This window comes from Mastigoproctus giganteus, chromosome 14 (genome assembly GCF_048544385.1).
Source record: "Mastigoproctus giganteus isolate SK-2022 chromosome 14, ASM4854438v1, whole genome shotgun sequence".
Classification (NCBI taxonomy): Eukaryota; Metazoa; Arthropoda; class Arachnida; order Uropygi; family Thelyphonidae; genus Mastigoproctus; species Mastigoproctus giganteus.
In genome coordinates this window covers 48,963,760-48,987,869 of record NC_143588.1, presented here as the reverse complement: position 1 = coordinate 48,987,869, position 24,110 = coordinate 48,963,760, and the positions used below count along the sequence as shown (strand labels likewise).

The window sequence follows — 24,110 nt, the reverse complement described above, 5'->3', positions numbered from 1 at the left end:
GGATGTGCAGAAATTTGCCTTTAGCCAGTGGGTGGTTGATTGCTAGAACAAACTTGCATCTTTCATTGTGGAAGTTGATAGCTTAAATAAATTCAAGAAAGAACTGGACAAACTTTTGGAGCAAATGGATGGATGAAATGGAAATTTTTTTTTTTTTTTTGGCTGATGCTGTATAGGCTTGCATCATATGCCTCTGCTAATGCTAATATTTATATATATATATATGTATATTTTTTTATAGCATTCTATCTTTTCTTTTTAGCTTGCAGCATCCATTTTAATTGACTGGCCTATTTCTTTCCGCTATTTCTAGAGCTTTACTATTTGTTGGGCTTGGACAAGTTCTGTTGGCATGCTTGATTTACACTGTCACTTTGCATTATGTTATTTTTCTGTTTGCACTTCTCATAACATTTTACATACCTTAATTATCTACTCCATTTATTTCTGTATATGTGTATACATACACACTCACAAATAGACCAATCAAGACCATAAATTTAACGTCATATTAAAATTCAAAATACTTAACGACAAAGTATATTAAAAATTTGCACTATAATGAATTAACTCTTCCCAGATTAAAGTTTATATGAAGTATTTTAAATATAAGTGTAGTGTTAGATTGTTTATAGACTACAAATTCATCTTATTTATAGCCCATCTTATCAAATTTTATGTTACTGCTTTGCTTGATTTTGAATTATTATACTATATGAACAAAGAATTAATGTATGTTTATTAACATTTTTTTTACATTCATATCAAAAAACAATTGCCATGTGAGTTGCCATGGTGACTATATGCTAAAGGAACAGAATGTCTACAGAAACTATATGATAGGCCATTACAGCATGCGCTGCAGTAGTCTTTATAAAATTAATATTAATATCCAGAAATGTCCAGAGCTGCTTTATTGTCTGAACTAGCCTTAGCAGCATATTCTGCTATTGGCACTTTAGTAAATGCAGCATATTGAGCTACAGGATCTTTATTAGCATAGTAAGGATGTGGGTCATTGACATATGGATGTGCACGTGCATAGACATGTGGTACACTAAAAGCATGAGGTTTGGGTGGGACATAACTAGATACTTGTGTATGGGGATGAACCTGAGATCTTGTATGAACAGAAGGGCCATAACTATGTACTTTAATATCTGTTGGTGCAGCAGAAATATAACTTGGAACTAAGTGATCATAATCATAAACAGTTTTCTCATATGGTACATAATGGCTTTCTGCAAGTACTGGCAGACGGACACCTTCAGCATATACGGGTGGCATATCCCTATCTATAAGATGTGCTTGTTGTTTGTTTTCTGCTGCTGATCCATGATGAATGTAACTGGTAACCTTAGCAGGACCACCATATGGTCTTGGCCAGGAATTAGCTTGGATGTGGTCTGATGTTGGTCTTGGTGCATGCAGCTCATGGTGTGTATCTGGTTGAGGATTATATTCTTTAGATCCTACTATTTTTGATTCATGGCTTGGATGGAGTATCCCTCTGTAAGATGAGAGAGCAGGATGTCTATAAGTATGAAGTGGAGTTGCAGCTGCTGATGAATGAGCAGCATTTACTGATGGTTGTACGAGAGTTGGTCTAGTATATCTGTGATGAACAACAGCAGGTTGGCTGAATTCAGAACTAGCTGCATTCCCATAAGCATACAATGGGTGGACTCTGCCTTCCTCTGTTTTCATATCAGCTATAGCTTTCACTTTTCCTCCTGCTTGTACAGCACTTACAAGTAGCATTAAAAATAGAATCTGCAATAAAAAAAATTGTTTTACAAGTGTGATATTTTTAATTTGTTTTATGTTTATTCTTTTCTGTTTATGTTTAATTTTAAGTAACAAAAAAAAATTATTTTTCATATAATCTTATACAATTCTAGTTGAAAAGGGGCATATTTTGATTTCTTTCTTCAAGTTTAGATGTCCATCCTTTTTTTAGAAGAAAAAGGAATGAAACATTAAACTGGATAGGCGAGTAGTATATGAGGTGTCACCCAAAATTTCCAAACTCTAACAAAAAAAAAAAAAAAAAAGTTGTTTTTAATGACATATTCCATGGAGTCCCATCAAAGTAATCCTCCTTGCAAGGTAATACATTTACATGTACTTCCCAAAAGATTGTCTAGAAATTCTGTTATTGCTTGTAGAAGTGCCTCTAGAATCTTTGTTTCATTATCTCTTGCAGTACTATTTTTAATTTTTATTGTCCAAAACATCATTAAATCTCTTCCTTTAGATCTTAGTCTAAGGAACAAAGAAATCACAAGAGCTATGTCTGGACAGACACTTTTGGATGAACTGTTGCATTTTTGTAATCGGTCAGCACATATTTTGCTGTGCCATGCCATACCATAATGCAAGTTAATGCATTCACTTTTTTGTCAGAATGCATTAACGTGTTCCAAAGGGGAGAGTCTATTGTTATTCCCCAAAGTCATGAATGCAGAAATGCCTCTTTTAGTGAATAAGTCTACTAACTTGTGCAACATTTTCATCAGATTTGGCTATGGATGGGCACCTAAATGTTCTGCATCTTGAATAGGGGTTAGCCAATTTTGACGTTAACAACATTTTTACTGGTGATATTCTAAAAATTTTGTAATGAAAAACCTTCATGCGAAAAGTGTTATGGAAGTGACATCATCTTCAGCTTCTGCCAGAAGCGAATTATTGTAATGTGTATTGTTGGAAATGTACTTGTATGATGGCAACAATAATTTATCTTCTACTGGACCAAATTTAATGAAATTTTGCACAGAGCTTTATCTTGGCTCTATACTAGAGGAAAAAGCTTTCAAACCTCTGAAAATTGCAGTAGTTTTTCCAGGATAGTGGAAAATATGAATATGTGATCAAGGAAATTTTCCTTGATCACATGGAGATGTGGGTTGCGTGGTAATAATGTAACAAATACAAAAATACGTAACAGAAGCTTGTTTTACTGTGGTAAAACAAGCTTCTGTTACGTATTTTTGTTATGTATTTAAATAAACTAAATGCAACAAGGCCTAATATTTTAAGAGTTTAAGATTCTATATCTATATAATATCAGTGTAGATACACCATAGACAACTCTCAAAGAAAAACTATGATCGTGGTGTGAAAGGCACCCACGAAAATCCAACTAGCTTTGAAACTGCCATCTGGGTGATAGTGCCCACCGAGAATAAGCGACAATAGTCTTCTCTATTAGTGAAGCATTACTTATTCGAGGTAGTGCAATACATGATTAACTCGTGAAGGATGAGCACAATATGAGATACAGATGAAATTATGCTTTTCATGCTACGATCGTAATTTTTCTTTGAGTTATCTATATAATATCGATGTATCTACACCGATATTATATACGTTGTGCTGCCACTTTATTAGGTACACCTATCTAATAGTGTGTTGAGCCACCTTTAGCCTTCAAAACAGCCTGAATTTGTCTAGGCATGGATTGAACAAGATGCTGGAAACGTGCAGTACCATGCAGACATGATGTGTCATACAGTTCCTTGAGATTCGACAGAAGTGTAGGCCTGTAGCGAACAGCCCTTTCCAGCTCATCCCAAAGATGTTCAATAGGATTGAGATCCGTGGACTGAGCGGGCCACTGCAGCAAAGAAAAGTCATTGTCATGTTCCTGGAAACATTCTATAGTGATTAGGGCTTTGTGTACTGGCACATTATCCTGCTGGAAGTAACCATCTGACAGGATAAACTGTCAATACGAACAGATGCACTTGGTCAGCAACGATCTTTAGGTATGATGTGGCATTCAGACGTGAATCTGTGGGTATCAATGGACCCAACGTGTGCCAAGAAAACATTCCCTGCACCATAACACTGCCCCTGCCACCTTGCACAGTAGTCATCAGACATGACGGGTCCATGGAGTCATGTTGTTTTTGCCAAATTCTGAGCCTTTCATCAATGTGATGCACCAGGAACTTTGACTCGTCAGACCAAGCAACTGTTTTCCAATCCTCGATAATCCAGTGCTGGTGTTGCTGTGTTGCTGACAAGAGGTGTGCTCTCTTGTTCTTCATTGATAACAAAGGTACGTGATGTGGCCGTCAGCTGTTGTAGCTCATTCGTGACAAAGTGTGACTAGTGCACAATTCTAGCCATCCTCCTCTGACTTCTCTCATCAACAAGTGATTTTCTTCTACGGGAGTGCCGTTGAGAGGATGTTTTCTGTTTGTTGCACCATTCTAGATATACCCTTGAATCTGTGGTGGTGTGTGAAAAGTTCAGGCGAACTGCCATTTCAGAGATGCTTTGTCCAGCACGTCTTGTACGTACTACCATGCCACATTCAAAGTCCGTTAGATCACTCCTTTTCCCCATTCTTGCTACGGTATGTACGCTTAACTGATACTAGAAAGGTTGTGCTGCCGCAGTTATATCCACAACTGTGGTCATGTGACTTGCAACGTTGTGGGACGAACCATTTGTGTGCGCAGCAGGGGATGTACCTAGTAAAGTGGCAGCACAGTGTAGATATAGTAACGTATTTATGTATTCAAAGCTGAGGGAGAGAGACATAGAGTTGAAAGCTTCTATAAGTATTTAATTTTATTTTATCAAAGGAAGTGAGTGCAGTGAGCAGGGGGCAAAGCCCCCTAATTATTATTAATAAAATAAAAACATTGTTATATTATATTATTCATGAATTTTATTAATATCTGAAAATTAAAACGTTTTTAATGCCTGCCAATGACTCTTAAATGTAAAATACATTAAAAATATGCTAGCGGCAGGACACGTTATGTACCTGGTACAAAATTTTTGAGTCTTGCAAAATCACTCAATTTTTTTCTGTTCATTGCTTTCTCTCCAAATGCCATCTTTAGCATTTTTTTTACTTCAGATTCTGTTTTTTTTTTTTTGTAAGAACAAAATTTGATATAACCATATTCTTACAAATATATCATCTAGTAAACATCAAAATCATAAAGGGTTTCAACATGATCTTACTTGTACACAAAATTACACTCAAGCAAGCTAGAAGAGCAGGGTTAGTGTCAAACTGCTCACAAAAAGTGATGATAGTGTTGAGATGACTGTCATCATCTATCAACAGAAGTCCATGCCATCATCCGTATTGCTGTTATATTGCATTCTCTAGTAGTTTTATATAACTTATTTCATTTCTCCTCATATAAGTTTACATAAGCCTCTGCCTTTCATTCAAAATATTTTGTTTAGTAAGCATTATTTTTAATAGTGAATGAAACTTCTTAGCAGGTTGGGAGTGATGTGTGGACCTTGATTTTCCTGCTCTTGAGTAGTTCAGATAAGACTTTTGGGTTTCGTTTTGAATCCCTTACACTTTTTTTTTTTTTTTTAGGTTTCTAAATCCACAACATTTAGAGAACTTAAAAAAACAATAACATAACACAAGGTTTAGAGTTCTCTAAATCTATCTTGAGATTGCAAGCCATGAATCTCAGGATATAATATAAATTATGATATAATCATCAGAGTAAGACATATTACACTGATAATATTTAAATAGATGTATTCCATTTATTTGCACCCTACAGAAAGTCAAGTCCGAAGTGTCAAGCTTTTTTTACTTTTTTTGGCTCATCCATAGTACTATGGTACTGTTACCTTTTACATGATTGTATGGTGACTTTAGGAGGCATTGGCTGAAAATAATTTGCAGAACCCATAAAAACATTAGCCAAAAATATTCCTTTTATGTATTAAAAGTTTTGCCTTTTTATCATTTTAAATGATATAAAAGTCCTAAGATTTAGGTATTTCTTTTGTGAACTACATACAAAACACCAAAACATCTTTTACTATATTGCTGTAATGATAATCTTGCAATATTAGAGATTATTGCTAAAATAAAATATTATACTTCTTTTATTATACATTTGTTTGCTATATGTCTGATATATAAGGTATGTAACTACGTAGGAGGCACTACCCAAAAGTTTATGGACTGCTGTCACCATAGCAACATAAGTGACTGATGGATTCTGATACTAGATGGTGATAATGTATACTTTTGTGAAGTGTTTGGCACTAATTGCACTCTTCAGGCTGCTTCAGCATTATTTTATGTATCTCTACCTAAGAGGTGTCGAGTACCCTTCATTATCCCTTCGTTTTACTAGGACAGTAATTTGAAAGGATGAAGTTGCACGAAGTTCTCTTGAAGTTCTGTTCCACCTGAAACATAAAATACTAAAGATGGCAGTTGGGAAGCAAATAGTGGGCAGAACTCAGCTTTTGAGTGGAGTGGTTTATAAAATTTGAGTATCCATCCATACCAGATCACATGGAAATGTTGCATGAGTTAGCAAACTAATTACTAAGACAAGTGTATCACTATCCATGATGGTGGATTAATTGAGACTCATTTATGAAACCTGCAATGTAGTTTTACAGAAAACTGAAAATTGCAAATATATTTATTCCACATGTGCTTGCTGAAAAATATTTCTGGTAAAGAACAATGGGCCATGGCTCCTCCTTCCATCTCACAGGTCTTGCTTCCTGTAATGTCTTGTTATTTCTAAGGCTATAACTTAAATTCAAAAGGTGGAGATCTAATGACAGTTTATAAAAAAAAAGATAAGTTAACACTAATATGGTTGCATACACTGATGACCATTTTTCTCCTTGTTTCTAGAATTCAAGGTGAAAGCTAGAAAACATTCCAGTGAAATTTTAAAGGAACTATTTTCGTGGTGCACATTGCATAAGTTAAAAGTCTCGCCCAATTAAACCAAAAGTATGCTCACTAAGGGTATTGGTATGGGTGCCAGTATAAAATATTGAAAATATATTAATAGTCTGTTCTATCACTAAAATACCTAGGAAATATCCTTGATCATAAATTATTTACCCACATCTGGCAGATAAGATTTAAAAAAATTCATGTACATGATAATCAGAATTTTTGCACAGACTAGGGAATAAAGGCAAAGCCCCGATGCTGCTTTAAAACTGTATTTCTTTCTATCACATATGCAGCCAAGATTTGGTACCCGAGACAAACTGGCTCCATCCAGAGGCAAATACTACTTATCACTGAGGGAGCTTATTGTACTGTGTTCATTCCTATTATGCAAGTCACAACCAGCCCAAATATGTCACATTGAAATATATACTAAATGGATCGTGAACAAACTAGGAATTTGGCAATAAATTGTGATAATGAGAGCAAAAGTGCTCTTTTTCAAGAATTTTATGGAACTCCAGATTGACAAGTGGTTTTAACTTGGCACATATGCCATACAGCTATTGACAGGCCATGGCTCTATCAGGGCAAAATTTGCACAGCTGGTTCTCAGCAACTCATGGCAGATTTTGGTTGAGTGCATATCCTTTACACTTGACCCCAAATAATGTATAGTGATATAGGGAGCAATTCATAACAGACCTACCAACAGGTCGTGGTGTGTTATGAGCAAAATTTGCAAAGCTAGGTCTCAGTGACTCAGCAGATTTTGTTGGACTCATCTTTCACACTTGTCCCCGCCCCACGTGAATTTCGGTGGATTTCGGGAAAAACTTCCATCTGCTGTGGAAGTGAGCAGTTTGAATAAATCAAGAAAGAACCAGACAAATATGATTGTAGAGATGTGGGAGGGGTTTTTTTTGGCTGATGCTTTATAAACTTGCTTTCTTACATCATGTGTCATTACTACTACTAATAATAATGAAAATTACCTCTAAAACCATCTCTTGGTTTATACACATAGTAGAAAATTTGGAACTTAGCTAATAAGATTTTATTTATAGTATAGACTAACTGAAAATTTGGAAAAAATATAAAGGCAACTGTTTCATCCATGAAATCTTTCCAGGGAAGAAAATGTAAAATTTTACAAACTGAGATACCTGTTAATAGCTTACATTATTTTTAATAATCAAGTGCACTCCAGCCCATTCTGAGCCCTGAAATTTTCTTGTGTTTTTTTTTTAATGAAAGTGCTCCTCCGTGTTGAGGCATTTACAGAGAAACCACTTTCCAACACAGTAATTAAAAGGCAGTAGGGAATGGTTCAGTTACATAAGCAAAGCCTCCCATTCGCACACCTTGGCATCAGTAAGAGTGATATCACATCATCACCCATGCCTGCGTTTTGATTTCATAGCCTTTGACATTAGGGAGTACTGTATGTGCTTAAAGATTCCTTTACAGTTTATGGTGAAGTGTAATGTAAACCTTTAAAAGAGAGAGATGAAATAATTAAAATCAAAAGTAGACTGTTTCTTAATGCAGATTTTATTGTTATATACCACTAAGCGAGATGCGAAAGATGACCGGAAAAAAAAAAAAAAAAAAAAGAGAGTGGTGAATATATAATGAAGCAAGATTTTCGAAGTAAAAAAATAAAATTAATTAAACTTGTGCTGGAATATGTAGAATCTGAAAATTGTGTGTATTTTGTCAGTTTGCAGGTACATAGAAGAGAAATTCTTTATGCTAGATTAGCTCAGATAAAAAAAAAAAAAATAAAAATTGGAAGCCAAAAAGACTTAAAGGAATAGCTTATTTTTGGAGAGAGGTTCTTGTGGTATGCCGTTAAAAACTACCGGGGGAGAATTGGAGGTGCAAGGCATGAAGATACTTAAGTATTTATTTGTTGAAACAACATACTCTGATTCAGAAGTTAGAGGTGTGTGGAAAGAAAAGCTTACGGATACATGGTCAAAATGGTTAGGAAATATTCTAAAATTAACATAATTTATAGGATACAAAGAGAATATAATATTGATTACGAAATAAAAGAGGTATTGCATTGTAAATATTTTTCTACTGTCAGAGTCCCTCGTTCTCAATCTCATTATCTTCCTTTCTACGTAAAGGAGATGGTATGGAGTAACACCTCATCGGCCAGATTGTCAAAGCTCGCTCGTTGCCGTCACGAATGGAATCAATTGTCCAAGATAAATGCTGGGAAAGGACAGTTCCTCTGTGTGCTCGTCAAACAGTATCTCTGCGGTATGGTATCTTAGAATCGCACCTAATCTGCAGTTAGGTGCAATTCTAAGATATTTATTGATGATCCACAACGTTTGCTGTTGAGTGATGAGTCTTTCCTCGATTGGAACTGCTTGCTTATATCGTCTTTAGCCAAATTAATTTCCATTTGACTCATCAAAGAGTGACTGTAAGAAAGTGAGCAGTTAAAGCGTGAGGCTATGGTTTAAGCACTCGCTTTCTTACTAACCCAATCAAAGAGCTGGACTAGTGTTTTTTATGCAACCGTCGTTGTCAATCTCCCTTGGCAAGCAGTGGACCATCGTGTTGACTGAAACAGGCACATTGATTACTTGGCTCAGAATGCCATATTGTCTGTGTGCACGTCTCAGCCTCCTTATTTGCATGAACGGTAAGCAAGGAGAAATGAGCCCCTGTCATTAAATCCAACTTTGGTAAACTCATCTGCTCCGCAATTGGAGAAATGTTCTTTGTGCATAATTAATACTAATTTTGGGTACATCATTGTTAGATGGAGCAGTGGCATTGCTGATTGAAAGCACTGCTAAATCTAATGCTTGATTTTGTCTTTGTCTTTTAAGCAATCTCAATAGTCTTTTTCATTCGCATGCACTCATTGCAACCTTCATCTTTATTTTCTTAGGTCTTATCGCTTTTGTTCTTGCTCAATGCTCGAGAACACTGCACTTGACTTTGGCATTGCTGAACACCTTTTCCAAAATTGTGAAAATTTCTATAGCAGTACCTAACAATGGAATGTAACAAAAATGCGAGACAAAAAGAAATCGTTGACAAATATTTTGTATTGTTGCAGTCATTCTATTCAACAATTGGGATGTTAGCATGGATTTCGCTAACCTCTTCCAAGCCAAGTATGTTTTCAATAAAATAAAACAACTTTCATGCATACAAGGTACACATGCGTTTTTTTTTTTTTAAATTGCGTTTTTCTAATGCTTTTCGACAAAATTCAAACAAACTGCATTTGAATTTTGTAAATCGGTTAACTAGAACTCAAGATATTGTACTGGTCACGAAAAACACATAACGTGCTCTAATCACACTACAAGTGAGTGCTCGGCACAGATTAATGGTAGTAACATGGCAAGCGCCTCTGGCGGAAGCAGCCATTTCCGTGACCGGTCAGGTTTACTTGGTCGTAGGTGCTCCCAAGGATGTTTCACATCAAAAACTATTTTAATTGGAGTTCAAGATGCTCTAGGATTAACAGTATAATACCCTGATGCAAAAATGTGATATTTACATTACATTCTGTAGGTTCCTTTGTTATGTTGTTAATTTGATAGTATGAAGCTATAATGCTCAATATGGCGTTGATATCAATATTTGTAAAATAATAAGAGAAGTTTACCTCAATATAATACGTAGAACACTTCCGTATGATACTCTCCAGCAATTAAAACGAAAAAATCGCAAATCTTACATTACAGTAAAAAAAAAAAAAAAAATTAAAACTCAATTGAACACAATTAAAAAATTAAAAAAAAACAATTGAACACAATTAGAAATCAATCTAATGCAACTAAAAATTAAATTAAAAGAAATTTAACGAAAAAAAAATTGCAAAAAACGATTTTCCTTCCTGAAATCTCAGAGGAAGGAAAATCGTTTTAATTTCTTTTAAGTAATTTAATTTTTAATTGCGTTATATTGATTTCTAATTGTGTTCAATTGAGTTTTAATTATTGTTTATTTTTTTCTGTAATGTTAAATTTGTAATTTTTTTTTTTTTTTGTTTTAATTGCTGGAGAGTATCATACGGAAGTGTTCTACGTATTATATTGAGGTAAACTTCTCTTATTATTTTTCAAAGTTATTGTTAATTGCATTGTGCGTCAACATCCGAGGCTATATTTCATGTGTTCAAGGGCCAATTTGTTTTTCATGCTAAACAACTATTCCCTGTGCTGGCAGTCAGCTTATTACAGCTCAGCTGGAGGAGTCCTTTAACAATTCCTATATTCTCTGACAGATTTGAAAGTTGTGACAAGTGATCAGGGGTAGATTGACCTTTTTGGCAAGCTCCGATGGCCTGACTGCTCATTACGGGCCAGTCAAATTTAAAAAGTTCAAAATGAATAAAAACTAAAGTCACACAACAGCTCAGTAGTAAAAATAGTAAAACAACTATTTCCCGAGTACAGAGAAGGGCAACGAGATTGGTGAGGGGAACAAAAGGTTACTCTTACCAAGGAAGGCTTAAGTTCTGCAATTTGCATCATCTGGAGACTAGGCATCTGCAAGGTGACCTGACCGATGTGTATAAGGCTTTGAATGGTTTGAGCAAGTTAAAGCTAGTGAGATTCTCCCTCTTGCTCAGATACACTTGAGGGGGCATAGATTCAAATTGAGGAAAAACAGTTGTAGAATAGATGTGCGGAAATTTACCTTTAGCCAGCGGGTAGTTGATTTCTGCAACGGTTCCATCGGTCATTGTGGAGGTTGATAGCTTAAATTCATGGACGAACTTTTGGACCGAATGGATAGGTGAAATGGGAAGGTTTTTTTTTTTTTTTCTTTGGTTGATGCTGTATAAGCTTGCTTTCTTGCATCATATGCCTTTACTAATGCTAACTTATAAAACGCTGACGATGAACTGAATAATTATTTAATGCTGAAAAGTCAATTAACACTGACAATAAACATACAGTGTACCAAAACTTGCAGAGTGACTGCTATGCTGCTGCATGATATTAGACAAATATAGTTTGTTCTGAGAGGTGTATAATATGTTATTTACATGCCATAAATATTTGCCAACAAACAAATATCGTGCGAAAGACATTTTTTCTAAACAAATCTTCAATCAGGGTCACATCTAAACTTGCAGCACTAAGCTATAACGTGTATGAGGCCTTTCCCCCACCTCTGAGAATATTAAAAAAAGATTTTTAAGATGGAGCGAGGCCTCTTGAAATGTAAAGCCCTAAGCTGTAACTTGTCTAGTTTATATGTAAATCTGGTTCTGACTACCATCTACTATGACATCGTAGAGGATTTCATGCTAATGTTTGAAGAGCCAGATATCTCTGAAAATATAGCTGAAGAAATGATATATTAGTTGAGCTAAATCATGTGTACGCAAAATTCCTACAATATCTGAGAACATGTTATAAGTAATGTTTTGCGCAATTAATCTTGTTTTTTTTTTGTTTTTTTTTTCAGTCAATATTGTTTTCATAATTATTTAATAAAATAGATATTTACAGTATATGGGCAATTTTATAAAATAAAAAAAAAAGTTTCCTCAATACGCTTCTACGAGTAATGATATCACTATATACTGCCACCGAACATTTGAGTTCCATTACTGTAGTTTTGTTGATTTCGATTTAGCATTAGTAACTGACAAATGCAAGAAAGCAAGTTTATTGAACGTCATCCAAAAAAAAAAAAAAGAAGCTGAATCACTTGTCCATCCCTTCCAACAGTTTGTTTAGTGCTTGAGTTTATTCAAACTATGCACTACCACAACTCCACATGAAGTTTGTTCCAGCAATAAACTATCTAAAGGTAAATTTCCACACAGCTAACCTGCAACCAACCTCCCCCAATTTGAATTTGTATCCTTGTTTGTACAAGTCTGAGCAAGTGGAAGAATACCATTAGCCTTGAGCTTGCTCGATCCATTCTAAGCTTTAAATACCTCAGATCACCTCACAAATGTGAGGTGATCTGAGGTATCTCCAGATACTCGCAGGAGGATCTGGAGATGTGAGGTGATCTCCAGACTTTGCAATTTGCAGAACTGAAGCATTTTCTTGGTAAGAGCACCCCTTTGTTCCCCTCCCTAATCTCGTTGCCGTGCTCTGCCCTTCCAGCAGATCTATATCTTTCCTAAAACTAGTCCACCAGAAGGATGCAATATTCGAGCTGCGGCCTAACCATTGCCTTATACAAAAACCGCACTATTATATTTAGGCCACCCGAATAATTAAATTCATCTGCCGTGCTGTGTCTTATGGCTGTTAATTGCGTGTGTTCTATGGTCGATTTGTCAGTTTGCTGGACGAAAAACCCCAGTTTCTGGGGAAAAATCCCTGTTATCTACGCCTAAGACCGACTAACTCAGCCACGGAGTGAAAAAAGCTCATTAACGTTCCTTGCGTCATCGACGGGATTCGAACCTGAGCCTTTTCCACCTGGTTTGGAGAGGCCGATGACGATACCACTGTGCTACCGTGCAGACTTGCCTTATACAAAGGATAATCAGCAGACTAGTTGCACTGCTCGGAGAACTTCACATCTGAATGCACAACAACCCCCCTGGTCCTTCCATTTTTTTCCGCCACAGCGAGAGTAGTGCAACAAAGTTAGTACATTAATCTGGGATTAACCCATAAACAGTACCTTGCATTTTGCTTTTGTCAATGTTAAACTCAGTTGCCATTTCTCAGCCTATCTGCCTAAATTTTTTTTTTGGTATTGTTGCTGTAGGTTATCCTGATTATTATCATTAACCACCCTGTCAATCGTTCGTATAATCTAGCAGTGTTCATTGATAATTACTGACTCTCTTCTTCCACTCAGTCATCCATAGCAGTAACTTCCCCTTCATGCCACACTGCTCCAATTTGTAGAGCAGTCTTTTATGTGCAACAGTATCAAATACTTTTCTGAAGTCCAAGTATATCAAAATTATTTTTTGTGCCCAAGGTCCTGAGCCGGATATCATCATTTTTCTCTTTCTTGGTGATTCCCTTCTACTTCTCTCTCTTTCTCAGGGTAATTTTCAGAATATATATATTTTTTCTTTTGGCCTGTGCAGCATAAGCCTCAGGCTTCCTTGCACAATATGGCTAATAATAGTATCCAAATTGGTCAGAGATTTTCGGCGCCTCCGTAGCCAGGTGGGAAGGAGCAGCAGTGCGCAGCACACGCTTCTTGATTAGCCCGGGGTTCGAGCCCGTCACCACCAAATACGGAGGATGCGGAAAGGTCAGGGACTGACCACCGCATATCCCGGAGCAATATGGCCTTAGTTGCTAATGCTCCTAAAAAACCAAAAACAACAACAACAAACAACAACAACAGAGATTTTCCCCAACAAACCCATTCTGTAACTACAGTATAACTGCATTCTTATCTAGATGGCTCTGTATTACTTCTTTAGCCAGTGACTCCATTATTTTTCCTGTAACAAAAGTCAAACTAACATGTCTATAAATACTCATGACACCCTTTGATCCATCCTTTGTGAATTGGGAATTTTAGGTGTATCAGCAACTTAGGCCATCTTGCTCCATTGTGCATTATATCTGTAAAGGTGGGTGTGTGTTCATATTTTATATGTATGTTTTGCTGGATGAAAATCCGGAATAACTCAAATGGGCTACTTCCTCTGTCTAAGAGTGGATAACTACACCCCTGTTGAAGAGGCTTTTAGAAATTTTCTCAGTCTGTGACGAAACTTTGAACCCAGACCTCTCCAAACGAGTGGTCAGTGAAGAAACACTATAATGTCACTGAGGGCACTGTAGTTTTGCATTAAGGCTAGCTGTGAGCTAGGTTGCGTACGACGAAAGAAGTGCATACTGTTTAGGGTTACCATCCGTCCTCTTTTAACCGGATTTGTCCGGATTTTTTGTCTTAAATTTTTGTTCGGGTGGATTTTTATAAGTTTGTCTAAATGTCCGGATTTTTATATTATACGCCATTTTTTTATGCAAGCTCGACGAAAACTACCGAGTTACGTTATACAGAATCTTTTTCGGATTCGGTTCTTTCGGATTTCGGAGGAGACGATTCTTCAATTCGAATTTCCGTGTTGACAATTAGGCGAAAGACCCCGACAACGCTCAGTTTAGTGCACTGAGATTGCTACCAACCCACGCCTGCTTCAGAATTTACTCACATATAAATTTTATATAGTCTAGCAATACAATATTTTGGTTTAGAGAGTAGATAACGCGTGAAGATCAGATGGTGTGCTAGAAAAAGATATACAGGGTGATTCACTACCAGTGCGACAAACTTGCAAGAAGTGTATGGGGGCACAAAGACGAATCGGAATCACATAGCATTACAGGGTCCGAAATGCCTTCGTCATGCGGGAGGTCGCGTGAACAAAGAAGCAAAGAAAAAGAACAGAAGCAGCAACTCGTTAGTGTAACAGAAACCATTTTAATGACAAGTTTTACATTGGAAAAAAGTCATGCTACAGAAGGTGTTCGAAAGTTCGACCAAAAGCAGTCACACAGACTTCACAGCGCCGCCGCATAGAATCCCTAACGTTCTGGAAGATTCTTGGCGTGTCTCGAATCTCCCCGGCAGCTACAGAGATGCGAGCGACGAGGTCTTCAACTAAATAAACGGGGGTCTCGTACTCCAATGTCTTCATTTGACCCCAGCAGAAGAAGTCCAAGCATGATAGGTCTGGCGATCTAGCAGGCCAATGAACCGGACCACCACGACCTATCCAATGCTGTCCAAATGTAACGTTTAGGTGTTGGCGGACGTCATTGGTGTAATGTGGGAAAGCCCCATGATGGGGCTTCCCCACATTACACCAATGCAAAGCGGCGCAACGACTGAGGAACATGTGCTTCTTCAATAAGTGCGGGCAGGACTTGCTGTAGAAAGATGAAGTATGCCCTACCGTCCAGACGAGGGGGCAGAAGGTAGGGTCCAATGAGGTGGTCTCCAACAATGCTGGCCCAAACATTGACAGAGAAACGGCGTTGAGTTGCACGTGTTCGCGTACCAAGGGGGTTCTCCAAAGCCCACAAATGGGCGTTATGTTGATTGAAGGTTCCCTCTCTTGTGAAACTTACCTCATCCGTGAACAATACGGACGCAGCAAATGCGCTGTCTGCCGCACTCTGTTGAAGAAACCAAGTAGCAAAAGTCCTCCGGGGTGGATAATGCACAGGCTCCAATGATTGGACACGTTGCAGATGGTATGAACTCATTTGGTTTGTTGACAGTATCCTCCGTACAGTGGATTGGGAAATACCCAATCGTTGGCCTATCGCTGGAGTTCTCGTACTCGGATTGCCTTCTGCAAGACGTAGGACATTCTCCTCATTGTCTGGAGTCCTCGTCGTTTGCTCTCGATTCATGGTTCCTCTCGTGAAACAACCAGTCTCACGTAACCTTCTGTGCACACGTGCGAAAATCGTATGATCAGGAGCATGCCTGTGCGTGAAACGTTCCTGGTACAAGCGCAGAGCAGCGCGCCTGTTACAGTCCGCAGCTCCATACGCGAGGTGCATGTCAGCCAGTTCAACATTTGAATACTTGTCCATCCTACTGCCTCGGGAACCGGTTCGCAAATGCTGACTTCCAGCGGGATCGGTTCACGCGACCTCCCGTTCAACGTCCTTTACCGCATGACGAAGGCATTTCGGACCCTGCAATGCTATGTGATTCCGATTCGTCTTTGTGCCCCTACACCTCTTGTAAGTTTGTCGCACTGGTAGTGAATCACCCTGTATAAATTACAGGAATTCCAGCATGTCAAATAAATATTGACAGTTAGAGGGACTGTTTTCTCTAGAAATTGATTGCAGCATATGAAAACGTGGATTTGAGCTGTGTGCACACCAAATTGATCGAAAGTTGCGTACTGTCCACTAAATTTGGTATATTTATCAACGATCCAATCAAGAGACAGACACTAGTTTATTTAATACCAAAGTTTACCTTTTTTTTAAAATACTGTTTTTCACTTTAATTACAAAAATATTTATTATCCATCTTTATACCTGTAGGTACTTTTCTGCAATTGGGTTAGTTTAGTTGTGAATGTAAAACATAACCTAACCTTAATAAAATTTATGCTTCACTACTTACAATAAAAAATATTTATTATTATTTCAATTATAAAAATTAATATTATAAAGACTATACTTCCCCTAAAATGCCTTAAAGGAAGTGCATTTTTACAGAAGAGATGAAAAACAAATTTCCATGTTTTGTATCTGGCCGAGAGGAATGGGAAGCTGAATGTAAAGTTTGCAGAATGGGGACATATGTTTCAGTAGCCAATAAAGGGGTTGGTGATTTGAGAGCATCACATTGAAACTGAGAAGCACAAGAAAGCAGTTCAAGGTGAGGCCTCTTCGGGAAAGGTGACAGATTTTTTTGTCAAAGCTGTCGGTAAAATAGAATATGATCTGGCTGCTGCAGAGGGTACCTTTGCTCTTCACACTGTTAAACATCATAGTAGTTACAAATCAATGGATTGCGCAACTGCCATGTTAAAAATGTATTTTTTGATTCTGAGATAGCAAAAAGATTTTCCTGCGCTAGAACCAAGACAGAAGCCACTGTAAACTTTGTACTTGCAAATCATTCTTTTAATGTTACTGTAAAAACTTTAAAAGAAAATAAAATTGCATACTGTGGGGTCTCAAGTGATGGAAGTAATCATGGTTCTGAAAAAATCTTCCCATTAATTATTCGGTATTTTGATGTAAATGAAGGAGGGTTACAAACAAAATTAATTGAATTACAGAAGATGCCTAACGAGACTGCAGATACCATTTCTGCTTATGTTAAAGAAACTCCTGAAAAAAATGGTTTGTGTGAAAAATGTATTGCATTCATTGGGGACAATTGCAATACAATGTTTGGAGGGCTGAGACGAAATGAAGAAGGGAATAACGTCTTTTCAAAATTAAAGAAATTTTTGCATAACAAGACTTTGATTGGAGTGGGCCCCTGCACATATTTTGAACAATTGTCTTCAGAATGCCGCAGAACTTTGGGAAGTTGATGTACAGAACATTGTTTTTAAAATTTACCAGTATTTTCATAATTATACAGCCAGAACTGAAGAGCTTAAGGAATACTGTGAGTTTGTTGAGATTGAATATAGACCAACTCCTTTCTCACAGCAAGACGAGATGGCTTTCATTATTTCCAAGCATCGCAAGGCTCATAGATATGTTTCCAGCTTTACAGGCTTATTTTCTGTCCCAAGAAAAACCTCCCATTGTGATTAAAAGGTTCTTTGAAAATGGATTTAGTAAGATTCATCTTTGGTTCATGCAATTACTGATGAGTGTATTCCATACACACATTAGCATTAGCATTAATAGAGGCATTTGATGCAAGAAAGCAAGCTTATGCAGCATCAGCCAAAAATAAATAAATAAATAAAAAATAACCACTTCCACTTCACCCCTCTGTTCGTTCGAAATACCTGTCCAGCTGAGCCTTAAACTTATTTAGGCTATCAACTTCCACGACAAGAGATGGAAGTCTATTCCACCAACCAACCACCCGCTGGCTAAAGGCAAATTTCCGCACGTCTATCCTACATCTGTCTTTCCTCAATTTGAATTTATGCCCTCTCAGGTGATTATTCTGAGCAAGAGGAAGAATCCCATCACCATTGAGCATGCTAAAACCATTCAAGGCTTTATACACCTCTATCAGATCACCTCGCTGGTGCCTAGTCTCCAGACACTGTAATTTGCAAAACTTAAGCCTTTCTTCGTAAAGAGAACCCCTTTGTTCCATTCACTAATCTTGTTGCCCTTCTCTGTACTCGTTCCAGCAGCAGCTCTACATCCTTCTTGAAATGAGGCCTCCAGACCTGTATACAGTACTCTAGGTGTGGCCTGACCATTGCCTTATACAAGGGAATAATCACCTCCTTATCCCTGCTAGAAAAATTCCTATATATCATTGACAATACACCATGAGCTACTCCTGCAGCCCGTCTGCACTGTCAGAGACCTTCATATCTGCCTGCACAACCACCCCCAGGTCCCTTTCATTCTCTACCACTGTCAGTGTAGTACCACAGAATCAGTGTAGTACCATACACATACAACGAATTGAAAGGGAAAGTAACTCAGCTGCAGAAGTGCTAGATGTCTTAGTCTCAGTGAAAGAAATTATCTCGAAACGGATGGATCACAACTTCATGCCATTAAGTGTAAAGGAAATGCTATACAAAAAACATGATGAAGGACTTGTACTTGAATGTGAAAATTTTTCTGGTGATACAAAAAAATCTGTATAGAAATTGCATGGAATATTTAGATAAGTGGCTTCACCATATGGAATCCATTTCCTGTTTTATGTGGATGAAAATGGATGCAGTACCAAGCTGGAACGATGTAGAATGTTCTATTTCCTACTTGATTGACAAAGGGGTAACAATTGATGATGTTAAGTGTTTTAACCAATTTAACAATTTGAAGACATTTTTTGAGGGTTAAATGAATAATAAAGACTTTAAAAACATGCTTATACATGAAAAGTGGGCCAAATATTTTAGTAATTAAAAAAATATTGAATTCCATTCAGAATTGTTGAAAATTGCCCAGTTTTTCTTTGCAATTCCTCCTCACAATGCAAATATAGATAGTATTCTCTCTAATGCAAAGTCAGTGAACGAAAGAAAGGAATAGGCTAAATGTCAATTCTGTAAAAGGTATTTTGTTTTTGCAGTACAATTTCAAACATATGTCATGCGTTGATTTTTACACATATTTGAGAGGCAATCCAGAGCTATTGAAAGAAATAATTTCTCAAGACAAATATGAATGTACTAATCCTAAACATCAGTAAATGTGGTTTACATTGTCTTTATTTTATTATTTGCATAATATATTTGGCCTCTTTTCTATCCTCTTTTTTAATCCAATATGAACTTTTTGTCCTCTTTTATTCGCCCCAAAACATGTAAATGTCCTCTTTTTATGAGTGCAGAAGATGGTAACCCTAATATTGTGATGTTTGTTGTTTGGTTTTTAGGAGCATTAGCAACTAAGGCCATATTGCTCCGGGATATGCGGTGGTCATTCCCTGACCTTTCCGCATCCTCCGTATTTGGTGGTGACGGGCTCGAACCCCGGTCTAATCAAGAAGCGTGTGCTATATGCACTGCTGCTCCTTCCCACCTGGCTACGGAGGCGCCCTAATATTGTGAGATTGATCATGTATGCTAACAAAACGAAATGTACAGCCCTTAATGTCTGCTGTTGTTATAAAGTTTTAGGCGCATTATTAACTTAGGCTATATTACCGTATATAATATGTAAATTGCGTGCATTCTGTGGTTGATTTGCTGTTTCCTTGACAAAAAACCAGGGTTTCCGGAAATAAAACTGTGCCACGCTTGCCTGAGACCCGACTTACTCCGCTACATTGTAAAAAAAGACTCAAAAGTTCTTCACGTCAGTGACGAGATTGGAACTTAAGTCTTTTCCACCCGGCGTGGGGATGATAGTGATTATACCAACTGTGCTTCCAAGAGGACCTAACGTCTGCATCAGGTCTTTTAAAAACAAATAAGTCTACATGTCTTTTTTTACTAAAACTATTAAACTATTATTTTTAGGCCACCGGAATAATGAAATTCATCTGCCGTGCTGTGTGTCTTATGTCTGCTAATTGCGTGTGTTCTATAGTCGATTTATCTGTTTTTCTGGACAAAAAACAAGTTTCTGGGGGAAAAAACCTTGCTATCTATTCCTGAGACCAACTAACTCAGCCACGGAGTGAAAAAAGCCCATTAAAGTTCCTCGCGTCATCGACGGGATTCGAACACGGGCCTTTTCCACCTGGTATGGGGAGGACGGTGACGAGACCACTGTCTTTTCGTACTATGTATAATATCCAGTCGTCTGCGGTTTACCACTGTTGAGGCTTTGTGGAACCAGACACCGGAGGCGTATATGATTGCTGGGATAATGGCTGCTTTATAAAGGATCGCAAGGGTGCGCTTTTTTTTTCAGACCCCAGTCGCGACGTGTGACTCTGGCAATCATGGCATCGTATTTTTTCACCTTGGCTTGTATATATTTTAGGTGTGGGGTGAAAGATAGATTACGGTCCAGGATAACTCCCAGGTACTTTAGTTCTGTGACTAGCTTAATTGTTCTATTGTTGATTCTTATTTGCTGCGGTCTAGTTGGGGTTAGGTAGCCCTTAAGTAAGATGGATTTGGTCTTGGTGGCCGAAATGGTGAGTCGATGCCTTTCCGTCCACTCTTGCAGTGTGGTTACTGCTGCATTCGTGAGAATTGCTAGTTGGGCTCTTGAATCTGCAGTAAGGGCTAGGGACAAGTCGTCTGCATAAGCCAATGCCTGTACGCCCCCTAAGTCGAGGGAGAGGAACTCGTCCAGTACATAGTTCCACAGGAGGGGGGGCCTAATACCGAGCCCTGGGGCATCCTCGGTGTACTTGTCGATCTACCTTGCAGTAAGGGGCCTGAACTAGGATCCGTCTGTTTATTAGGTAGCTTCTTATGCAGCTGTATAGATTTGATGGCAGTTGGACTGCCCTGAGTCTTGCGAGGACGCTCGGCCACCAGAGGGCGTCGAACGCCCCCGCAAAGTCTATAGAGATGAGGAGAAAGTATTTTTGTCGGCAGCTCTCCGCCATGTTAAGGATACATTCCAGTGCATCGAGGGTTGAGTTTCCAGGTTTAAAGCCAAATTGTTTGTTTGCTGTTGAGGTAGTGTGATTCAATCCTATGTCTGAGCAGCTGCTCCAACACTTTGCTGAGCACAGACAGGAGAGCTATTGGCCAATAGGAGTCCGGCTTGAGCTGTGATTTTGAAGGGTTTTTAAGGATCAATTTAATGTTTGCCACCTTCCAGTCCTTAGGGAACCAGCCTGAGTGGAGACAGTGGTTGTAAAGGTCCAGAAGCAGATTCGGGGTGTACTCAGCCACTTTTCTTACTAGTTCCGGCTCGAGCATATCTAATCCTGGGGATTTTCTGTTTCTTATCTTGTTAATGGCAATTTGGAGTTCTGCGTGGGTGAAGAGCTTCTCCGTCCTGCGGGATTTGTATGCATCGCTGGCCTGGCATAGCAGTTGCTGTTCAGGAGTGTTGTCTCCTTCAATGGATTTAAAAGTGGCGTCTCGTATGTTGTTTACAGTATCGTGCCAGTTGTTGGTCATGGCACCCTGGGGACAATAATAAAATAGAAATACACTGCTCGACAAAAGTTACAGAACAATGTTTTTCATTAATATTTTATTTTGAACAGTGTCGCCGAAAGCGAATATTTATTGTCATAGGCATACTGGCATGAAAATTCTGAATATCCAATAGAAGTCGAGCTACCACCTTACAGAGCCGCACATTATGCAAATTATTCATGCCTATAAAAACACGGGTTGTGACCACATCACTTCATTCCCGTTTTTTGTCTTGCTTTGTGGGACAGCTGCATCTCCAGTACTCGGGATGGTAGGTCATCGTCGATTAGATGCTTCTTTGAGATGGTAGGCCGTTGGACGACTTGAAGCCGGACAGTCGCAGGCGAAGGTGGCACGTTGGCTTAATGTGTCATACAGTATCGTCTCGGCACTGTGGAAGCAATTTCAGGAGACAGGAACCATTACAAGAAGAGCTGGCCAAGGTTGCCTGAGGGCTACTTCAATCAGAGCAAACCCTTCTAACAGCAAGACAGGATCCAACGATTCCCTGTCATCAACTGTTTCTTGGAGTTGCTGCGGCCACAGGCGAAAACATTCCCAACTGGAGTGTGTTAAGAAGGCTCAATTCAAGTGGACTCTACACAAGGAAACCAGTGGTTTGTATCCCATTAACCCCCGGCGTATAGGGGAAACCCTATACGCCGGGGGTTAATGGGATTTAACTGGAGCCTGCAACAAAGTACAACTGGAGCCCGCAACAAAGTACAAAAAAATAAATAAAAATCCCATTAACCCCAAACCCCCGCAGAGCTCGTCGAAGCTGTTGCAACGAAAACGTGACTTGGAGCTCAGACACAGTTCTGAGCTCCCTGATGAGCCCAGTTTAGCCTACAAACAGATTCTAGACGTTATTTCATCTGGAGACAACGAGGAATGTGGTACCATATCTACAACATCAGAGAAAGGGACGCTTACGGTGGAGGCGGTGTTTTCGTGTGGGAAGGAATAATGATCAGTGGCCGTATCCCCTTCATGTTTTTGACAGGGGCACCGTAACCGCGCAAAGATAGAGAACAGATCATAGAGTTCGAGAACAGATCCTCGAACTCTATGTGTGACTTTTTAGAGCTCGTGTTCTGCTTATTCTGTCGAGCAGCGTACTTGAAAATTCCACAACGCATAGGAATGTCTGTTTTCGTTTCTTATTTTTTGCTGTATATAATGGCCTCCCATAATTACAACCGCTGCTTTTTTATGTTTATTTTTATCATCTTTTAAAAGTGTTTTCAACTTCACAAGGTCGAAAGTCAAAAAAGGATCGCAAGTTATCCATTTTTTAAACAGCAACTTACAATTTTAAAATCAATAGCGATTTTTATATTTGCAAAAAATACAATATATTCAAAATATTTACAAACTATAATTCTTTTCAGTAATTTCTAGCATATTTTATTTTATTACTACACTTAAAAATTTTCTGATCACATTAATTCAACTAATTTCTTTATTTAATTTTCAACCCTCTACAAAGAAAGAAAAATTTTGCCAGCTTTGATATTATGTTTTATTTTTTAACTCTTTCCAATTTTTAAAATTAATTTTTCTTTCTTTTAAGAGGTTTTTTTTTTTTTTTAATTTTTACATACGCAATTTTCATTATATGAATAAAAATAAAACGTGAACCTGACTCACCCCTATGAAGTCCATCTTTATTCACAGAACACTTGTTCAAAATGGTTTGGGAGCCACAGTTTCTCCTATATATAGGCCTACGTATCGACTTCAAATTTTTCGATGTCAAAAGTGATCACCTAGAAGATGACGCCAGTGTTCCTTGCCTCATCAAAATAATGTCTACAATAACAGGATGTTATTTAGACTCCTCCCTCCAAAAAAATAACTGGAAAGTCTCTCTCTCTTTCTCTCTCAAGTCGAAACGTGTCATAACGGGGGTGGGAGAATGCTAATTATTCTTTGCAGAAGTCCCGTTTTCCCTACTTTCGCCACTTGGTACCACCAAAGTGATTTGAGGTGTAGCTGGATGAGTAGATGCACCTGCACTTAAGCATTAGAAATAAATACGTACAAAGGAGTATCAGATGACGTGGTAATGTAGGTTAGAATACTTTGAGGCCAGCCCTACGATTTCGGTTTTTTACTGGGCTCAAACGATAATTAAAAGGAAACAAACTGAAGCAACCACTCCTGAAATAAAATTTTTGCTGAACTTAAGTGACATCCCACTCATTTATATGATCA

General features: G+C 38.1%; 1 protein-coding gene across 1 annotated transcript; it reads right to left on the bottom strand.

The window, feature by feature from the left end:
* Positions 1 to 841: 841 nt before the first annotated feature.
* Positions 842 to 23,877, bottom strand: LOC150075127 (uncharacterized). The gene is made up of 2 exons (XM_090388339.1): positions 23,544 to 23,877; positions 842 to 1,773 (listed from the first exon to the last, which is right to left on the bottom strand). Exons 1-2 carry the CDS (start codon positions 23,556 to 23,558, stop codon positions 886 to 888), a joined length of 903 nt encoding a protein of 300 aa, XP_090244465.1. The 5' UTR covers positions 23,559 to 23,877; the 3' UTR covers positions 842 to 885.
* Between the last annotated feature and the right edge of the window lie 233 nt (positions 23,878 to 24,110).